The 19810-nt window shown below is 47.8% G+C and overlaps 1 protein-coding gene across 9 annotated transcripts in view; it reads left to right on the top strand.

Annotated features, from left to right (window-relative positions):
* Positions 1–19810, top strand: part of GNB1L (G protein subunit beta 1 like) — a 60610-nt gene that overhangs the window by 10248 nt on the left and 30552 nt on the right. For 5 of the 9 annotated variants that reach the window (XM_019801123.2, XM_019801122.2, XM_019801117.2 and 2 more), the window contains 2 exons: positions 18078–18223; positions 18715–18840. In XM_019801123.2, the coding sequence (XP_019656682.1) occupies positions 18078–18223; positions 18715–18840 (272 nt within the window). Of the gene's footprint in view, positions 1–17625; positions 17817–18077; positions 18224–18714; positions 18841–19810 lie in introns of those variants that run through there. The other 4 variants (XM_034642322.1, XM_034642321.1, XM_034642325.1 and 1 more) reach the window with 2 other exon arrangements.

Here is a 19810-nt window from a genome sequence, read left to right on the forward strand (position 1 = left end):
ACTTCCTGTAAAACAACGAGCTTTTCCGTGTTTTCACCAGGGACAAAACTGCTGCTGGCCTGGCTGGCTTCCCACCCCTGCCTGTAAGTGTGCGGGCGGGCTGGCTGAAAATGCTCCCGAGTTGGACTTCCTTCCTGCCATCTTGCCAGGCTCCCTGGACCTGCTCCTGGGGGTGATGGGCGTCCTCAGCCGCAGCTTCAGGTGCCCGTTTATGGAGCGGCCCTGCCTGCCCAGCCTGCCTGCCTCTGCCCCCCAGCAGCCCCTCGCCCTGGCATTTCCTTTCAGTCTAGCAAGATTGGCGTGTCCCCCTGTCCCAAGCAGAGGTCTGCGACTGCTGGCCTCAGTGGCCCAGCTCCGAAGCCCCTGCTGGCCGTGGGGCACACGGCCACACCTCACACACTGCAGCTGCTGGTTTGTCAGACGTCACTGTGCCTTTGTCCGTGAGGCTCACTCCTGCTGCCCCAGCGCAGTGGCCCTGCCGGCGTGGGAGCACTGGCTGAGCAGCCAGCAGGCTGTGGTGTGGTGGGGGAGAGCAGGCACGTGGCGGGGAGCGCCGTGCTCACCTCTGCCTCGGTACCCATCATACCACGTGGGCCTTGACCCCTGCAGAGGAGCCAGGTCCCAGGGGGTGTGGCTGTAACTTTGCCTCCATTGCCCTCTCCTCCAAACACGGTGGAGCCCTTCCAGAAGGGGTGCTCGCAGACCTGACGGGATGAATGTCTAGACACAGTGTGGGGCACTGCTGGGTTTACTGCAGGAAAGGAGCTTCTGTAGGGCCTGGGACACTTCTGCCAAGGTCGTGAATCTTCCTGGACGGGGCACCTTCCCCCTCAGAGGAGCCAGGAATGCGTGAGCTTTGCAGTAGCAGAAGGTCTCCAAGTTACGGAGAGAATGATTTGCAGCTCTTGGGCAGAACAAGAAGCTTCAGGCCGGGGATGGAGGTGGTGTCAGTCTGTCCCCCAAGGGCCTTCAGGAGTGCCGCACTTGACTCTGCCACAGAAGTCTGTGTTTCTACAGCTGTCCCCCAGATCTGTTTTGTGGACTTTCTGGCCCATGGGGAGAGGCCCTGGCTGTACTCGGAGCTCACAGGGGGCTCCTGGCAGCTGGGCTTGGCTGTTTTCCCTGTACGCTCAAGAAACAGCACGGAACCTGTTGAGCCTCAGGCCACCATCACCTGCTGCTCCGGGACACCGCTGTGCCAGAGGCAGGCAGGCCTGGGGCTGGCCTTCGGTCCCCCAGGGGAAGGGCTGCTGGGGGGCATTCTTTATACCCCCTTACCCCCGCGCTGTGCACACACAGTTCCATCCGTCACCAGGAGAGGTGGGGATGGCCACAGTTGGGGTGTGCACTTGCTGCCGGGGAAGGCGGGTGGGGGTCCAGGCTCCCACCTCCCCACTGGACTCTGAGGCGCGCAGGGCTGCTGGGAGCACTGTCCTCCCTCCTTCAGCCCTCCCTCCCAGGCGGGGCTGGCCGCACTGCGTCCCCGGAACCCCTCCCTGGGATCTGCATCTTTGAAGCCACGGATACTGACAGAGGATTCAATGAATCCAAGGTCGCCAGTCTGGTGTTGACAGATGCCCGGCCACGATACTATTTCTGATTTAATAACCGAATGGGAGGCTGGCCCTTGGTAATAATTAGGGCTAATTACTGAGGAGGTGTTGACAGACGGGCTGAGAGGAAACAAACTACCTTTATCCCCAGGCTTAGAGTCAGATTACCGGCCCAGTGCTATCTGCCCCTCAGAAAGTAGACGCTTCAATCACTCACCGAGGCTTCAAAGGGGAAAGGGCCCTGACAATGCACGGGGTTTGGAAAGGAGCTATGAAGTGCGCCTTTGACTCCGAATCACCAAACGGAGCCCCATTCCAGGAATGGATTCTTTGTGAAGTTTGAGTTACCCCCGGCAAACCTGCCTCCCTGGCTTGGGGCCGGGGAGGGGTGCTATGGGCGCAGGCTGGTGCTGGGACTGGCCCGACCCGTCCTGGTCCCTCCTAGGCTGGGCCTGTGCCTGGCAGCCCACGGGGCCTGAGCAGGGAGGTGCAGCATGCTTTCCTTGGCCCAGGGAGTCTGTCCAGTTCTTTGTGGCCGTGAGCTGCAGGTAACGGGATAGGGATCTTACTACTCCAGCAGGCTTATTCCTTCCCTTGTCTCATCTGGACATGTTTCCTAAAGCTGTTGTGGGCAGATCTAGGCTCTCTGGTTTTGTATTGTTTTGTTTTGTTTTTTAGGGGGGGAGGGGCAGAGAGAATCTCAAGCAGGCTCCATGCTCAGGGCAGAGCTTGATCTCACAACCCTGAGATCATGACCTGAGCTGAAATCAAGAGTCAGATGCTTAACCGACTGAGCCACCGAGGCGCCCCATAGTCTGGGCTTTCTGGAAGGGGCTGTGCCCTTGGCCTTATTTATTGCAGGACCACCACTCTGGGGCCTGGGCATCACTCACTGGGCTGCCCCCACCCCTGGCTTGAGTAGTGAGCCAATGCTGTGAATGGGACACTGACCCCCAGGAGCCTCAGCGACAGGGTGACTACTTGGAAAGGGGTTGTCCTAAGTTGTAGGCTCGTTTTTGATGTCTGTACGTGCATCTGCTGACTCCCCTGGGACTCCCTGCATTTCGAAGACCATAGAGGGCAGTGGTCAGACCTCCATTCCCCTGGTGGGAAGCAGCAGCCCCAGAAAGCTTCCCAGTGACCTGCCCTGGACTGCCCAGGTCGCTATGTCTGTGATGTAGCTTCGAAGGGCCAGTCTGGGCCTCTTGCTGCAGTCTGTCCTGATCAGGAAGGCAGGAGGGAGATGAAACAGTGTTGAGGATGGGCCTGTCCAGAGACCATCTTTCTGGTTCCAGGTGTAGCCTCGGAATCACAAAGTGAGTAGGTCTCTGTTCCTGCCAGCCTGGAGGACCAGCCAATTCAGAGGCTTCCCACTGGGATGGCTGTGTACTTCAAGGAGAGAATGAGTTGTTCTGGCTGGTGGAGAACAGTCTTGTTAGATCAGCATTCTTCCTTTCCCCGGCGTGCTGCTCTGCTTCTGGAAGTAACCATGGCGGTGTGGAAGCAACCATGGTGGTTGGTGATAATGATGGTAAAAGTCATCAGCTGATTTGTTTAGCTGAATACTCACTACCTCGTATTAGGGGCACAATGGATGCCTTTAAATCTATTTCTATGAGGGCAAAAGTAGGATGGTGAATTATTTTAAATGGGAAAAGCCCTTAAAAATTGTCATTAAAGTAGATTTAGAAATTGGCTCTAAGCCAGAATAGTCTAAGCACGAAACTAGGTTTTCATAATGTTAGCAGTAAATCCAGTCGACTGTAGCTTGAGAAGAAACAGCACAATATTGTCTAATATATTTTATTTGAAAAATAGCAAACCAGAAAATGGCCAAGAGAGCAGTGGCCCAGTGCATTAACGTCCACAGCAGCGTGCTTGAGCCCTTTCTCTTCTTATTAACATCTCATGTGATTAGCATGGTACAGTTGTCACAGTCGTGAACCAACATTGGTACGTCATTACTGACTTAAGTCCGTATTTATTCAGATTCTTGAGTTTTTACCTAATGTCCTCTTTCTGTCCCAGGATGCCATCCAAGGCATCACATTACATTTAGTTGTCAGATGTCCTTGGTCTCCTCTGGGCTGTGACATTTCTTAGACTTTCCCTATTTTTATAGCCTTGACAGTTTTATGGGGTACCCGTCAGGTCTTTTGTAGAATGTTCCTCAGCTAGGATATGTAACGTGTTTGTCTCATGATTAGACTGGGGCTGTGGGTTTTCTGGAGCCAGACCTCAAAGATAAAGCACCATCTCATCACATATTAATGGTACACGCTGTCAAAATGACATTACTGTTGATGTCGGCCTTGGTCACCTGGCTGAGGTAGTGGTTGTCAGGTTTCCTCTCTGTAAAGTTAGTCTTTTCTCTCCCTTTCCAGACTGTCCTCTTAGGAAGGAAATCAGTATGGGCGGCCCCTCATGAGGGGTGGAAGTTCTACTCCACATCCTTGAGGGCGTTGTATCTACACAAATTATTTGGAATTTTCCTGCATGCAAGATTTGTCTCTCCCCCATTTATTTATTTCTTCAATCATTTTATCAGTATGAACTCATGAGTATCTGTTATTAATATGATCATTACTATGAAATGTACTTAGATTGAGTCTTAACACCTGCCCACAGCAGCACCACCACAATCCCAACGCGGAAACTGATCCATTACCTCAGAGTTTTCCTCCTGCTTCCCCTCGGTAGTCAGCCTCTCCCCCACCCCTGGCCCCTAGCCACTGCCCACCTGTGCTCTCTACCTGGTTGGGCCGGAACGCCATATAACTAGGCTCATACTGTATGTAACCTTTCACTCACCATAATTCTCTGGAGATCCATCCATGTTGTTGCATTTTTCAATAGTTTGTTCCTTATTGCTCAAGAGTATTCCATTCGGGGCGCCTGGGTGGCACAGCGGTTAAGCGTCTGCCTTCAGCTCAGGGCGTGATCCCGGCATTATGGGATCGAGCCCCACATCAGGCTCCTCCTCTAGGAGCCTGCTTCTTCCTCTCCCACTCCCCCTGCTTGTGTTCCCTCTCTCGCTGGCTGTCTCTATTTCTGTCGAATAAATAAATAAAATCTTTAAAAAAAAAAAAAAAAGGAGCCTGCTTCTTCCTCTCCCACTCCCCCTGCTTGTGTTCCCTCTCTCACTGGCTATCTCTGTCGAATAAATTTTTTAAAAAATCTTTAAAAAAAAAAAAAGAGTATTCCATTCACCTATGGATGGTCATTTGGGGCGATGTGAACAGAACTACTGTACACATTCATGTACAAAATTGCACATCAATTTTCATTTCTCCAGAATAAATATCTAGGGTTAGGTTTGCCAGGCAATATGATGCATGTATATTTAATTCTATAAGAAACTACCCACCCATTTTCCAGAATGCTTGTACCATTTTACATTCTTATGAACAATAATGTATGAGAATTCTGTGCTCCACCTTTCCCATCAGCACTTGGTTTTGTCAGGTTTTGTTCCTTTTTTTTTTTTTTTTTAGCCATTTGTGGCCTTCAGTCCCATCTCATCTAAATTGTCAAGCTTATGTCCATTGAGTTGTTCATAGGATTTCCTTAATGTTTGTTGTGTCTCGAGTGCTAATCCTTCTTTCATGAAGATAGTGTGTTTCTTCTCCCTTTTTTGTAGTTATCTGGCTAGATAGAGATTTATCAATTTTATGAATCTTTCTAAAGAACCGATCTCTGGTTTTATTGACTTTCCCTATTGCTTTACTGTTCTCTATTTCATTTGTTTCTGCTCTATCCTTATCATTTCTTCCTTTAGCTTGATTTGGGTCTTATTTTGCTTCTCTTTTTCTAGTTTCTTAAGGTGCAGACTACATCATTGATTTGAGACCATTCTTTTTCTAATGTAGGCATTTTTTTTTCCTTAAGTAATCTCCACCCAGCATGGGGCTTGAGCTCACGACCCTGAGATCCAAGAATCTTATGCTCTACTGACTGAGTCAGCCAGGTATCTCAAATGTAGGCATTTATTTATTTTTTTTTTTAATTTTATTTATAAGACAGAGATAGAGACAGCCAGCGAGAGAGGGAACACAAGCAGGGGGAGTGGGAGAGGAAGAAGCGCTCATAGCAGAGGAGCCTGACGTGGGGCTCGATCCCACAACGCCGGGATCACGCCCTGAGCCGAAGGCAGACGCTTAACCGCTGTGCCACCCAGGCGCCCCTCAAATGTAGGCATTTAATGCTATATATTTTCCTCCATGCTCACTTTAGCTGAATCCTACAAATTTTGATTATTTCATTTTTATTAAGTGCAAAATATTTTCTAATTTCTCTTGGGACCTCTTTGACCAATTATTTCAGAGTATATTGTTCATTTTCCAAATGTCTGGAGATTTTCCCGTTACCTTTCTGTTACCAATTTCCAGGTTAATTCTATAATGTTAGAGAACATATTTTGTATGCTTTTGTTTCTTCTTCATTTTTTAAGGTTTTGTTTTATGACCCAGGATATGGTCTATCTTGATGAATATTCATGTGCATTTGAGAAGAATGTGTTTTTTTCTCTTGGGTAGAGTATTCTCTTAATGTCAACCAGGTCAAGTAGGTAGATAGTATTAGTCAGGATTTTGTATGACTTTTTGGCCATTTATTCAGCTAATTACTAAGGAGGAGTTTAAATCTTAGCTATAATTACATATTTGTTTATTTCTGCTTTCAGTTCCATCGGTTTTTCCTTCATGCATTCTGAAGTTCTGTTGTTAGCTGAATACATATATAGGACTCTTATGTCTTTTTGATGAATGGATGCTTTTTATTTTTTGTATCCTTCTTATCCCTGGCAATATTCCTTTCTCTGAGGCCTACTTTCTGTGACATTAATATATTTCTCCAACCAACTTTCTTTTATTGTATATATAGTAATTCTTTTTCACCTTTTTACTTTTGATCTATTTTTATATTTAAAGTGGGTTTCTGCCAGATAATTTAATTTGGGTCTTTTTTTTTTTAAAGATTTTTTTTTTAATTTATTTATCTGACAGAGATAGAGACAGCCAGCGAGAGAGGGAACACAAGCAGGGGGAGTGGGAGAGGAAGAAGCAGGCTCACAGCAGAGGAGCCTGATGTGGGGCTCGATCCCATAACGCCGGGATCACGCCCTGAGCCTAAGGCAGACGCTCAACCACTGTGCCACCCTTTTTTTTTTTAATAGGTTATAATTGTTAGATCTGATAATTGACATGTTGAGATCATTTATATTTATTGTAATCATTTATATGATTCTATTTTGGTCTACTATTTTGTTGTTTTCCCTTTTTCTTCAGATTTTTTGGTTCCTCTGTCTCCTTTTTCCTGTCTTCTTATGAATTATTTAAATGTTTTCAAATACTCTGTTTAAATCTTTCTATTGGCTTTTTGGCTATATCTCTTTGTATTACAAGTTTTTAATGGTTCGTCTAGAGATTGCAGTGTATGTTCTCAATCTTTCACAGTCTTTTTAGGGTTAATATTATTTTTCATTTCAAGTAAAATATAGAAGCCTTACAATCATATAGGTCCTCTTACCCTCCTGCCTTCACGTGATAGCTGTCATATTGAAAACCCGACCAGATGGTGTTATCGTTTTAGCAATATACATGTTCACTTAAGAGGTGAAAATTTGTCTTTTATATTTACCTGGATATTTACTATTTCTCTTCCTCTGCCTTCTTGAAATTCCACATTTCCTTCTGATTATCATTATTTTTGAGCTGTAGACCTCCTTTAGTATTTATTCCACATCTGCAGGCAAGAAATTCTCTTAGTTTTCCTTCATCTGAGAACATCTATTTTTGCCTTCATTCCCAAAGAGAATTTACTGGATATAGAGTTTTTTCTTTCAATACTTTAAAGATATTCCACTGTCTGCTGGCTTTCATGGTTTCTGATGAGAAATCCACACCAATTCAGATTATTATTTCCCTATGTATGTGTCATCACTGTCAAGATTTTTTCTTTATTATTTTTTAGCAGTTTAATGATGTGTTTGAATGTGGTTTTATCCTGCTTATGGTTCATTGAGTCCTTAAATGTATACATTTTTGTCTCTTCCCAAATTTGTGAAATTTCAGGCAATTATTTATTCAAGTCATTTTCCTGCTCCATTTCTTTCTCTTCTTCTCAGACTCCAGTTACATGAATCTCAGACCTTTCATTGTTATTCTACAACTCCCTGATGTTCTAATCATTTATTTTAATCTCTTTTCTTTCCGATTTTGTATTAGATCATTTCTGTTGACCAAGCTTTATGTTCATTGGCTCTTTCCTTTGTCATCTCCCATTCCATTATTGAAATTTTTTGTTTCGAATATTGTATTACTCAGTTTTGAAATTTCCTTTTTAAAAAAATTAGTTCATGTTTCTCTGCTGAGAATGTTCCTTCTGTTCATTTCAAGTATGTTTACCTTTACCTCATGGAGCATAACTGTAAAAGTTGTTTTAGAATCCTTATCTGATATTCCCAACATCTGAATAGTTTCGAGGTTGGCATCTGTAAGTTGACTTTTCCCTTGAGAACTGCTCTCATTTTCTGGTTCTTGGTATGTTGAATAATTTTGTATTATATCCTAGACATATCCTGTTTGAATATTACATGGGGTCCTCTGAAAATGTTGAGTTTTGTATCAGCAGGCAGTCAACCCAGTTAGAATTGCCACACAAGTTCTGTCTTGCCCTGTGTGGGCTATGGTTTTAATCTCTTTTCAATTTTCAAAGCTTTTGAGAGGCTCCTTTGGGTCTATCCCAGGCTTATGAAATTCAGTAGTGAGCATGGGACTTTTATGGGTTCATTCACAGAATTAAGAGACCTTTTTCTTTAGCTCTTTCCTCTCTGCAATTCTCCCCCCAACTCCACACACACACTCCATCCAGCAGGATCCCCTTCTCTTGATTCCTCTGGCCAAAAAGACAGAGGTTTCTCTCAGAGTCACTTCTCCCACACAGTTCTGCGTTTAGGGCCCATTCTTGGGGCAGTGCTGAGAGAGAAGAGAAAAACCATCAGGGATTTCCTCTCACATTCTTTAGACTTTTTCTCTGTAAAGTTGTCCAGAAACTGGTCTATCTAAGTTTTAGCTACTGCTGCCTTGTAGCTGTGCAAGCTGGGCCTACCCCAAGGCAATGCCCCAAGACATACTAATAAAAATGGGAAATCATTCCCATACAGGTCACTTCTCCAAGGGGTTTGCTTGCCTCCAAAATCTGTTATTTTTCACTTTTCAGAGCTTTTAGGTAATTGCTTTTTATATTTTGTCTAGAGTTTTTAGTTGCAGTCAGCCAGAGAGAGAGGCTATAGTGAACTTATTTCATCCTGGCCAGATCCAGAAGCCTGTCAATGTGGTTTTAATTTACATTTCTCCATGAGTCATGTTAAGCATCTTTTTATATGTTTAAGGGCCATTTTCAGTTTTTGTGAATGTGAATTCATATCTTTTGCCCATTTTCTATTTGGTCTTTAGACTTTCTTTCCTTAATTTTGAAGATTTCTGTATATTCTAAAGATATTAGAATTTTTATCCCTTTTGACATGCAAAAGTTTAAAAATGTCTTAGGTATTTTATCTTCTAATTGGTATTGTGAATGGAGTTTTCTCTAACAGTTTATTGTTTGTGCATATGGAAGCTATTAAGTTCTGTTAGTTTTTTTCCCCTGCTACTATACTAATTTTTTTTAACGTTTGAATTTGTTTTATTATTAATTATCTAAGGCTGTCATATATATCATCATGTCATCTGGAAGACAATTTAATGTTTTCTTTTCCAAGTCATATGCCTTTAATTGATTTTTCTTATTTAATTGCATTGGCTTAAACCTCCAGTACAGTGTTGAATAATAGTATAGATACTGGGTATTTTGATCTTAGAGGATATACCTCCAATATTTCTTCATAAAGTAATGTGTTGACTGTAGAAGGAGGTGTGTGTGTGTGTATTTTAATAATTTTTAAGAAACCCATCAGTCTCTCTCTGGTTAGGTGGGGTTTGTTTTGTTTAAGCTTTTATTTATTTATTTTGAGAGAGTGAGAGAGAGCACGAGTTGGGGTGGGCAGAGGGAGAGGGAGAAGCAGACTCCCCACTGAGCAGGGAGCCAGGTTAAGTGCTTTAATAATGACCCAGGCGCCCTGGTTAAGTGTTTTAATAAAAAATGGATATTGAGGGGTGCACCTGGGTAGCTCAGTCAGTGAAGCATCTGCCTTCAGCTCAGGTCACAGCCCAGGGTCCTGGGATTGAACCCTGGGTTGGGCTCCCTGCTCAGCAGGGAGCCTGCTTCTCCTACTCCCTCTGCCGCTCCCCGGGCTTGTGCTCTCTCGCTTTCTCTGTCAAATAAATAAATAAAATCTTTAAAAAAAAAAGTGTATTGAGAGGCAACTGGGTGGCTCAGTCGGTAAGTGTCCAACTCTTGATTTCAGCTAAGGTCATGATCTCAGGATTGGGCCCCATGCTGGGCATGGAGCCTGCTTAAGATTCTCTCTTCTTTGTCTCCCTCTGTCCCTAAAAAAAAAAAAAAAATGGGTATTGAATGTTGTCAGAGGCTTTTTTTTTTTTTTAGCATCTATGGAGATAAATTATATGATTTCTCTCCATAGATTTATTAACATGGTGTATGACATTAATGGATTTCCTAATTAAACTAACCTTATGGGCACCTGCGTGGCTCAGTCAGTTAAGCATCTGCCTTTGGCTCAGGTCATGATCCCAGGGTCCCAGGATCGAGCCCCGTGTTGGGCTCCCTGCTCAGTAGGGAGCCTGCTTCGCCATCTGCCTCTGCTCCCTGCCTCATGCTCTCTCTCACTTGCTCTCTCTCTCTCTCATACGCACATGCTCTGTCTCTCTCAAATAAATAAATAAAATCTGAGGCGCCTGGGTGGCTCAGTCATTAAGTGTCTACCTTCACTCTGGTCGTGGTCCCAGGGTCCTGGGATTGAGCCCCACATCAGGCCCCCTGCTCAGCGGGAAGCCTGCTTCTCCCTCTCCCACTCCCCCTACTTGTGTTCCCTTTCTCGCTGTCTCTCTCTCTGTCAAATAAATAAATAAAATCTTTAAAAATAATAATAATAAAATAAAATCTTAAAAAAAAAAACTAACCTTGCATTCCAAGGATAAATTCCAGTTGGTCATCATGTATGACTTTTAATTTGATGTTGTATTTTGTTTGCTAATATTTTATTTACTATTTTTGTATGATATTCATAAGTGGTATTGGTCTCTACTTACCCTCTGGTCAAAGCTTTAAATATATCTCATGAATTCTGGTTTAGAGTGTTTTTCATTGTCGTTTTTAAAATTCATGGATTAAGTACTTCCCCTTTCACCTAAAATTCGTCGTTTAATAAATGGCTTTAAATTTTTAGTTGGGAGGACATTTTAGTTTTTATTTTGTTAATTTCTGATTTAACTGCTCTGTGGTCATAGGATATATTTATAATATTTCTTCTTTATGGAACTTACTGATGTTTTCTTTGTGACCTAGTATACAATTTTTACACGTGTTCACATGCATTTGAGGAGAAGGTGTAATCTCTGTTTTCAGAGTGTAAAGTTCCATGTCGATCCATAATATTTACCCCATGGAATCTTCTATCTCCTTACTTATTATTTTCCACTTGGTAGGACGTGTACTAAGGGTAGTAGTATATCATGTTCTCCAATTATTGGTGAGTTTTTTCTGTGATTCCTTGCTTTTCCTGTAGTTTCTATTTTATAAAGGTGGTGTTTCCATCATTTAGTACATAAGTATTCAAAACAATCGTATATTCATCGTGAATTCCAGCTTTCACTATGGCAAAGTGTCTGGGTTTGTCAATTCTAATGCTTTTTGGCTAGAATTCAACTTTGTTGACATCTGTATTTTTAACCCGTGCTCTTTTATTGTTTCTATTTGTCTGAGATACCTTTGTCCATCTCTAGTTTTAGCCTTTTGGAATCACTTTAACATTTTTTTTCAAGATTTATTTATTTATTTTAGACAGCACGAGAGAGCATGAGTGGGTGGGGGCAGTGAGGGAGAGGGAGAGAAGTCCCAAGTAGACTGTGTGTTGAGCGCAGAGCCCGACGTGGGGGTCAGTCTCAGGATCCAGAGATCATGACCTGAGCTGAAACTAGTCAGACACACAACTGACTGCACCACCCAGGTGCCCCCCTCCTTTTTTTAAATTGACTTTCTATTCTGAGTATTCTGGATATGGTCTTTCATCAGATATATGTGTCATGAATATTTTCTTCGTGTCTATAGCCTCATTTTTTACATCCTTAATGTATCTTAATGAGAATTATGATTTTGGGTTTCATCCATGTGAGACTGGAGCTTATACACTTTCAGTTTTGTGGAATATTCTGTTATATGAATGTACCAATTTTATCCTGTTCTACAGTTGATGGCCATTTGAGTTGTTTCTGGTTTTTGTTAGCATGCATGATGTTGCTATGACCATTTTCATACAAATCTCCCCTTGTGCACATGTGGGGATTTCTTTAGGGTGTTTATCTAAGAACGGGGTTGCTGCATCATGAGGTGTGTGAACCGGTCCCAGATTGTTTTCCAAAGTGATTTTTTCAATTTATGCTCCCTCTAGCATGGTAAAGGGTTCAAGTTGTCCCACATTGTACTCAGCGTTTGACAGATTGTTTAATCTTTTGCTAATTTGCTAGGAGTGTAATTATATCACATTGTGGTTTTGACAGGCATTTCCAAGATTTTAATTAGGTTAAACATCTTTTCATATGTTTATTGGTCGTTTATATTTCTTGTGATATATCTGTTCGAGTCTTTTGCTTATTTTCCTTTTTGGTGTTTGCTTTCTTGTTGTATTGATACGTGTGTTCTTTATTCTGGGTGTGAGTCCAGGGTGGGTTTGTTTTCCTCCCCCTCCTCTAGAATGCTTTCATAACTTTAAGCTTACAGAAAATTTGCAAGTATAGCATAGTGAATACTTATATATCCTTCACTTATGTTCATCAGTTTTTAGCATTTGCCACATTTGTTTTGCCTCTTTGTATGTAGATAGAGATTGAAATTTCTTTTTCTGGAACATTTGAAAATAGTGTGCAGACATCATAGCATTCATGATATTTCACCCCTAAAACACTGTAGCCTAGGAATAAGGGCATTCTTCTAGGCAAAATACCATTATCCTGCCCAAGAAAATTAACAGTAATTTCATATTTTAAAAAATATTTTATTTTTTATTTAGAGAGAGTGAGCATGAGTGGGAGGAGGGGCAGAGGTGAGAGGGAGAGAGAGAATCCCAAGCAGACTCTGTGCTGATGCCGAGATCATGACCTGAGCTGACATCAAGAGTCAGATGCTCAACTGACTGAGCCACCCAGGTCCCCACAATAATTCCATATTATCTACAGTCCATATTCAGAAATTCCCCAGTTGCCCCCCCCTTTTTGATCCAGTCAAGGATCATGTGTTAAATCTGGTCACGATGCCTCTTTAGTCTCTCAATTGAGAACTCTCACCCTGCTTTTTGCTCTTGTTTTTTCTCTTGATCTTGACCTTTTTGATAAGTCTGAGCTAGTTGCCTTGTCCAGTATCCTGTAATCTGGATGTGTCTGATTGTTTTCTGCGAGTTGTTGGCACAGATGTACAAGGATGGTGCCGTGTTTTCTGGCATCACCTCAGGAGATAAGTGATGCCAGTTTGTTTACTGTTGGCAGTGCCAGCTTCAATCTCATGGTGAAGGTGGTGACAGCCAGATGTCTCCATTGTTAAGGAACATTCTCCTCTTGTGATCAGTAAATAATCTGTAGTGTAATACCTTGGCACAGTGCAAATCCCCTGTTTCCCAACAGCCTTTCACCTGGTTGGGTCCTTTTTCAAATCTGAGTGGTGATTTTTATGATCTCTTGCTCTCCACTTGTGATTTATTTCCCTATTTTTATTTCTTTTATTTCTTTAAAAGCATTGAACACCTTTATTTCATATCCCTGAATGCTTTGTGCTCTAGGGGTCTAGTTCTGCCTATTGTTGTTTCTCATGGCTCTCATGGTGCCATGTTTCCTTTTTTGTTTCTCTGAGTTTTGACTACTTGCATTTCATAGGGCTTTATCGGTGAATTCATCAGGCCTGCGATGAAGGGGGGCTCCTTCTGAGAGACATTCACAGACTGAAGTTTTGGAGACCTCCTAAGGTGTACATTTGGACTAAAGCCCGAGAGCTGGCATCATTCTGGCACCTCTGGGTGTAGGTCTACTTCCGGTTCAATCTAACACTGGGCGTTTAGTCCTGTGGGGTCTCATCTTTGTGGAGATGCTCCAGTGAAATTGTCCACTTTGGGAGGGCCCTAAGCTTTGTCTTTCATAGACTCAGAGGCCTTGCCTACGAACCAGAATTTTAGGTCACTAATGTAGCAAATGCCCTCAAGGCAGGTGCCATTTGGGGGTCTCCATAGACCTTACTGCGTTTGACTTCCACTTACTTAGTGTTTGGCCTCTGAAGGTTCTAAACCTTTTTTTTTTTTTTGGCAGCTTAGTGATGTACTGAAGATTTGGGGGTTTTATTTTAGTTGTTTTGTGGGCATTTATCCTGCTACAAAGTGGTGCTTCCCTAGTCTGTGCTGGTTATGGAATTCTTAGGTGCCTTGTGGGGCTGTTGGAAGCCGTTCTGTGCTCTTGTGTGGCCCACTTATGGAGGGCCTGGGTGGGGGCCTGTTTGAGGCACTTGCAACATCCCGTGCAGCCCGTCCTTGTACTCCCAGACATAGGCAGTCAGTGAGGCAGGACCTGGTGGGCTGGGGCTGGCAGGAATAGTGCTTGGGTGACGCTGGTTGTGGTTTCCCTGCTTTGGCTCCCTTCTCAGTGCTCCTTGTTGATTCCAAGCTTCTTCAAGGACCAGTGGTCCTGTTTCAGTAAAAGGCAAGGGTTCTGTGACTGGATGCTCAGGGCTGACTCATGGGTCAGGCTGTGGTCTTGGGTACCAGCTTCTCCCTTGGCCCTGCCGCCTCTGCGTTTGCCAGTCTTTGGTTGTTTGCCTGCCTTCCCGATGAGGGGCATCCTTGGGTCCCATGGCTGCTGTGCCTGCCTGCAGTGTGTGTGGCTTAGTGGGAGGGTGAGTCCCAGGTGTAGCCTGGTCCCAACCTCCCACGTGCCTTTCCACATGGGACCCTGCCTGCCCACCGCTCCTCATGTCAGGAGGAAGGCTCTGGCCCCCTCTCTGTGGGGATGACCCTGAGGCCTGCCAGGCTGCTACTTCTGAGGCGGGACGCAGGGGGGCACTGTCGTCCTCCATCCATGGGCCGAAGGCCTGAGGGGCTTTCGGGGTTCGCAGCATCAGTTGGAAAGGCTGTCAGAGTTGCGTAAATTTTGTCAGATTGTCTTTCTTTTTAATTTTGAGAAGAATGTGTCTCTCTTTGACATCTCGAAGAGCAGGCAGAATCCGAAGTTGTGCTCGGTGGATTAAGTTTCATGTTCCTTTGCCCTCTGGGAGGAAAAGACGAGTGACAGAACAGGGAAACGAGGCAGTGGCGGGCGGCTGGTACTGCGCAGTGGTGTTGCACAAGGGGCTGCAGCCTCCGCTCCAGGCGGCCCGCTGCCAGGGGAGATAGGATAACGCGATTATTCTCAATTAGATTAATAAAGAATAATTAGATGTCATAAATCAAGTAATCATAAGATATTGTCATGGGAAAAATATGTAGCTAGAATTAATTAGTTTTCAAATAAAGCGTTTATTTTAATTGCTTGAAATGATGGAGCCCTTAATTGCCGATGCATCATTTTGGCCTGAACGTTTTGGTTGTTGTAACAACGTGACGGGTTTGTTCCCTGCAGTTCTGGGGAAACAATAGAGGAGAACTTGATTTCATCACCCCAGACTGAGCCTTGTGTTGGTGAGATTCTGGAAACTCCCATCAGGCCGCAGGCAGGTGGCAAGTGTGGGCTGTGCTTCAGCTGGCGCTGCCCAAGGCCCCCATGCTTCCTGTGCGTGTGTGTGAGTGTGTGCATGCATGTGCGTGCGTGTGTGTGCATGTGCGTGTGTGCCGTCTGTCCGTGTGCACATGCATGTGCATGAACGCAGTGTGTGTGCGTGTCAGCACCGCACCATGGGAGCCTGTTAGGAAGTGGCCTGTAGGACATTGAGGCCCTGACCGTGAGGATGGGATGCCCCCCACCCCCCAGCCCTGGGGACCGGGGATTTTCTGATGGGTCGAGGTGCTTTAGTGGGGTTCTCCATTCTTGGGTTTCTTCAGATCTTGGGCCCTGGAGCTGACCAGCTGTTCTGACGGAGCAGACATAGCACAGACAGCCAGTAGCTTCTGAGGGCCCAATAGCTGCTTCTCTGAATTTTGTCCCAAGCCTGCCTGCCTGAGGGCAGCCTTGCAGGGTTCACAGCCCTGGCTGAGCAGTGTCTCCTGGCAGCTCGCCTTTCCCAGCCCAGAGCAGGGGCCGTGGGTTATGGAGCAGTGTGGGGTCAGGTCTCTGTCCCCAGGAGGCCGTCCTTGTGTTTGGGAAGAGTCAGTTGGTTTTTAGCTAAAGGTGAGAGAGGCTTTTAGAGGGAGAACCAACCCTAAAAATGAAAGAAAGAGACAGGGACTTGGCCATTTGTAAGGTCCATCCCAGGGACCCCTTCCTTCTCTTTGGAACCCTCGACAGAGGCGGATCAAACAGTAGAGCAGCAGCCTATGGTCTCTTACCAGTAAGGTTGAGCCTTTGCCCCTTCCTGGCCCTATGGTGTCTGCTCTGGGTCATTAGGGTCTCAGCCCCAACCCTAGTTCTAGCCCTCAACATGAGCCAGGCCTCAGCGGGCCTGATGCTGGCAGCGGCCTTCTGCCAGGTCTCTGCAGCGTTTCCCTGGCTCCGGTGGTCTCCGGAGTCTCGGGTCACTGTCCCCCACCCCCACCACTGCCCTGCTGTCTAGGTGACTCGGAACCCCCTGGCTTACAACGCCCCAGCTGCTTTGACAGTGGCATTTCTCAGGTGTTTTGAACCTTTCGCTCTAGTGAAGCGATTCCGGGCTCTATTCTGAAGAGAGAAAGAAGGAAGGGTCTGGGACAGTTTCAACGAGGGGAGGTACAGGGCTTCCCGGTTGAGAGCATGGCTGAAGTGGTGCCTGGACTGGTCTCCTGCTGGAGAAACTGATGCCTCTCTTGCCTCTGTGCTTGCGTGTTTGCCCGTCCTCGGCCTCAGCCCCCTTCTGCGTGGGCCTCCATCCTTGGACTGGAAGCCCCTCCGACCTCTTGGCATTGGCCAAGGCTCCCTCCTGGAAGAATGCTCTCTTCTCTGTTCCTGTTCTTTGCCCTGCCCAGTTCCTCTGGCGGCTGTGGCTCCCTCAGCGGCCGGGCAGCCTCTTCCCTGCTCTGTGTACAGGCTGGAGATGGGCAGGTGGGGAAGTGTCTGAGAGCCCAGCAGGAGAGGCCCTCCTGATGAAGTTGCTGCAGCTCCCCAGCAGTCTGCTCCTGGCCTTTCCCTGCACCCTCAGCCTGGCTTGGGACCTGCGGGCTGACAGATGTGCCCCTGAGTCATTGGAACAGGTCACTTCTGGCCCAGCAACCAGCCCTGCACCGTTGCTATGGCGGGCTCAGTGGGGACACTGGGAGGCTTCTCCTTTCAGGAGGGTGGGCCCCACAGGACCAGTGATTTGAGGAAGGGTCACTCATCTGTGGTATCAGTCCTCCTGGGGAGCGGCAGGGTAACTCAGTCCCTGCCCCTTGCCCACACACCAGTGCACCGGCCACTCTGCCTCTTGGTGGCAGCATGCAGACTTCAGGCCTGAGTCTGAGCAGCCTGGGGAAGCTCACCAGACCATTCCCTGCCTCCGTTTCTCCAGCAGTCAATGTGCGGCTGCCTTCTCTAAGGCCCTCAGGACCCAGCAGGTGGTGTCTGCAGCACATGTGAGAGACGGCCTCCTCTACATCTGTGGGTCCCGCTCGCGCCACCAGCCCCCCGGGGCCCCGCACCCCTCTCGTCTGTCCACTGGTTCATCCCTTCAGTACGCACTTGCTGAGCGGCTGCTGTGTGCCTGGTGCCGGTGGCCAGGGCTGTGCTCTGGGGGGGCAGGCCAGGGTGGCCCCTGTTCCCTGAGCTTGCTACAGGGCCAGAGTGGACAGTCCTGGCATGTCCTTGCTCCACTGCAGGGAGGAGAGGAGATGGGCCTCATGAGGGAGGAGGGAGACTGAATTCGCAGTACTCAGCCAGGTCCCGAGGCAGGACAGACACCCCAGGGCGTGTGGACAGCCCAGGTGAGAAGAAGCCAGCCCGAGTGAGGAAGAGTCACGCCTCCTGCTGCTGTGGCCAGTGGGATTCAGAGAGTCAGAGGAAACAGATGGTGGGTGGACAGCGAGCCCTGGAGGCCAGTGGTGGGCTCTATGCAGGGCACTGAGGGTGAGAGCGACCTCAGAAGGGTGTGGGCGCCCCCGTGCCCTCCCAGAGGTGGAGCAGGTTGGGGCCACGGTGATGCCATGTGGGTGTAGAGGCCAATAGGCAGGGTGGAAGACAGGCGGGAGGGGGTGGGCAGCATCCAGGGAGGCTCCTACTGCCTTCCTGAAGGACGACAGGTAGGTCACTTACACCCTTCCTTGGTCCCCAGATGACGGCACCCCCGCCCACTATGGCAGCCTCCCCGCTCCCACCGCCAGACCCCCAGTTTGTCCTCCGAGGTACCCAGTCGGCAGTGCATGCGCTGCATTTCTTCGGAGGAGCCCGAGGACAGGAGCGCCCACTCCTCCTCTCAGGGTGAGTAGCTGCGGCCCCAACCCAACCGCAGGGGTTAGCCCAGGGTGAATTTAGGGGGCGGTGGGCTAGCAATGAGTCCGGGGCTCATTTGGGGATCCTAGTGACGGACTCAGGCCGCCCATCACTCGGGCGCACTTTCAGAACCCACTTGACAAGCTGTCCCTTGGGCCTGGCCCCCTCAGAGGAGGCAGGGAGCACGCCCTCTCTGTGATAGACACCATCCAGTTTACAGTGTCAGCGGCAGCCCCCTCTCCCTCTGCCTGAGGCGCCCTCAGAGGCTCCCGAGGGCCCTCGGCCTGCCGTCCCTGGAAAAGGAGCACCGTGCCACTTTTACCCGTAGTTCACGTGTATAGCCATCACCTAAACTAGGTCTCCCGACTGAAATGCCTGGTCCACCAGCTGTGTGGTTTCCAGGCCAGCCCCGCAGAACATGCTGGGCATGCCCTCCCCTGATGCCTTTTCCTGAGCTGTGCTTGCGCTTGTCAGAACAGGTCCCTGAGTGGGCTGGTGCACATCTGGAGCCTGCAGACGCGGAGGGCGGTTGCTACGCTGGACGGCCACGGGGGCCAGTGTGTGACCTGGCTGCAGACACTGCCCCAGGGGCACCAGCTCCTCAGGTGGGTGTTGGTGGCAGCAAGTACAGCCCCAAAGGAGTCAAGTTGTGGCCTTCAGCAGGGGCCAAGAGCTTGCCACTGGAGGCTCTTGGGGGGAGCCCCTCCCCATGGCGGAGCCGTGTGGTCTCTGCCCTTGGCCTCTCCGGAGGCAGCGTCCGCGTACACTGGGTGCCTGCCACTGTAGCCTCTGTGACCAGGGCTCTGTCCAGGCAGGTGCCCACTGAGAAGAGCCTGATGAACGCACGAACAGCTCTGTCTGCAGCCCCACCCCACCTGTGGCCTAAGCAGAGCCCTCCCTGGCCTGCCAGGGCTCCCCAGTGGCAGGAGCGAGGGGTCCGTGGCTGAGCTCAAGGCTTCTCCTTAGAGGAGCCTCAGCTTCCCTCCTGTGGACCCCAGGGCTCTGGTGTCACGACACCTGCTCTGACGGCTGGTCCCTTTCCCATGAGGTGGCAAGGACTGGTCACCAGGGTGGTGCAGAGCCTGCACCTAAAGCCCACCCACGGATTGGGGTTGTGCTCCAGACCCCGAGTGCAGCCACCCCCCGGGGCACTGGGAGTGCCACACCGGCTCGCAGGCCCATGGCATTTGGGCTGACTGGTGTGGCGTGGGGGTCTGGCACTCCTGACAGAGGAAACTGCACGTGCCAAAGCCACAGCGGGCCCAGCTGTGAGTGGCTGGAGGCCGGGCAGCAGAGCGCAGGGGGGCTATGTTCTGGCACTGCCATCATGGCCTTGTAGAGGCACCAGGCTGGGCACTCCAGGTGAGAGGTGGGCCAGGGGGCAGCAGGAAGGGGCAGGTGGGTGAGAGAATGAGTTTATGTCTACCAAGTTTAAGTGAAACATTCTTGAATGCCCTCCAGGGCAGGTCTGTCTTCCTGCTGTGGACTCGGAGCCTGGACATCTAGGCATCATGTTTCCCAGTCCCCAAAGGATGAGGCCTGTCAGGGACCCACCCTTCTTCAAAGCACTTTTGT

The sequence above is a fragment of the Ailuropoda melanoleuca genome, chromosome 14 (assembly GCF_002007445.2).
Source record: "Ailuropoda melanoleuca isolate Jingjing chromosome 14, ASM200744v2, whole genome shotgun sequence".
Taxonomy (NCBI): Eukaryota; Metazoa; Chordata; class Mammalia; order Carnivora; family Ursidae; genus Ailuropoda; species Ailuropoda melanoleuca.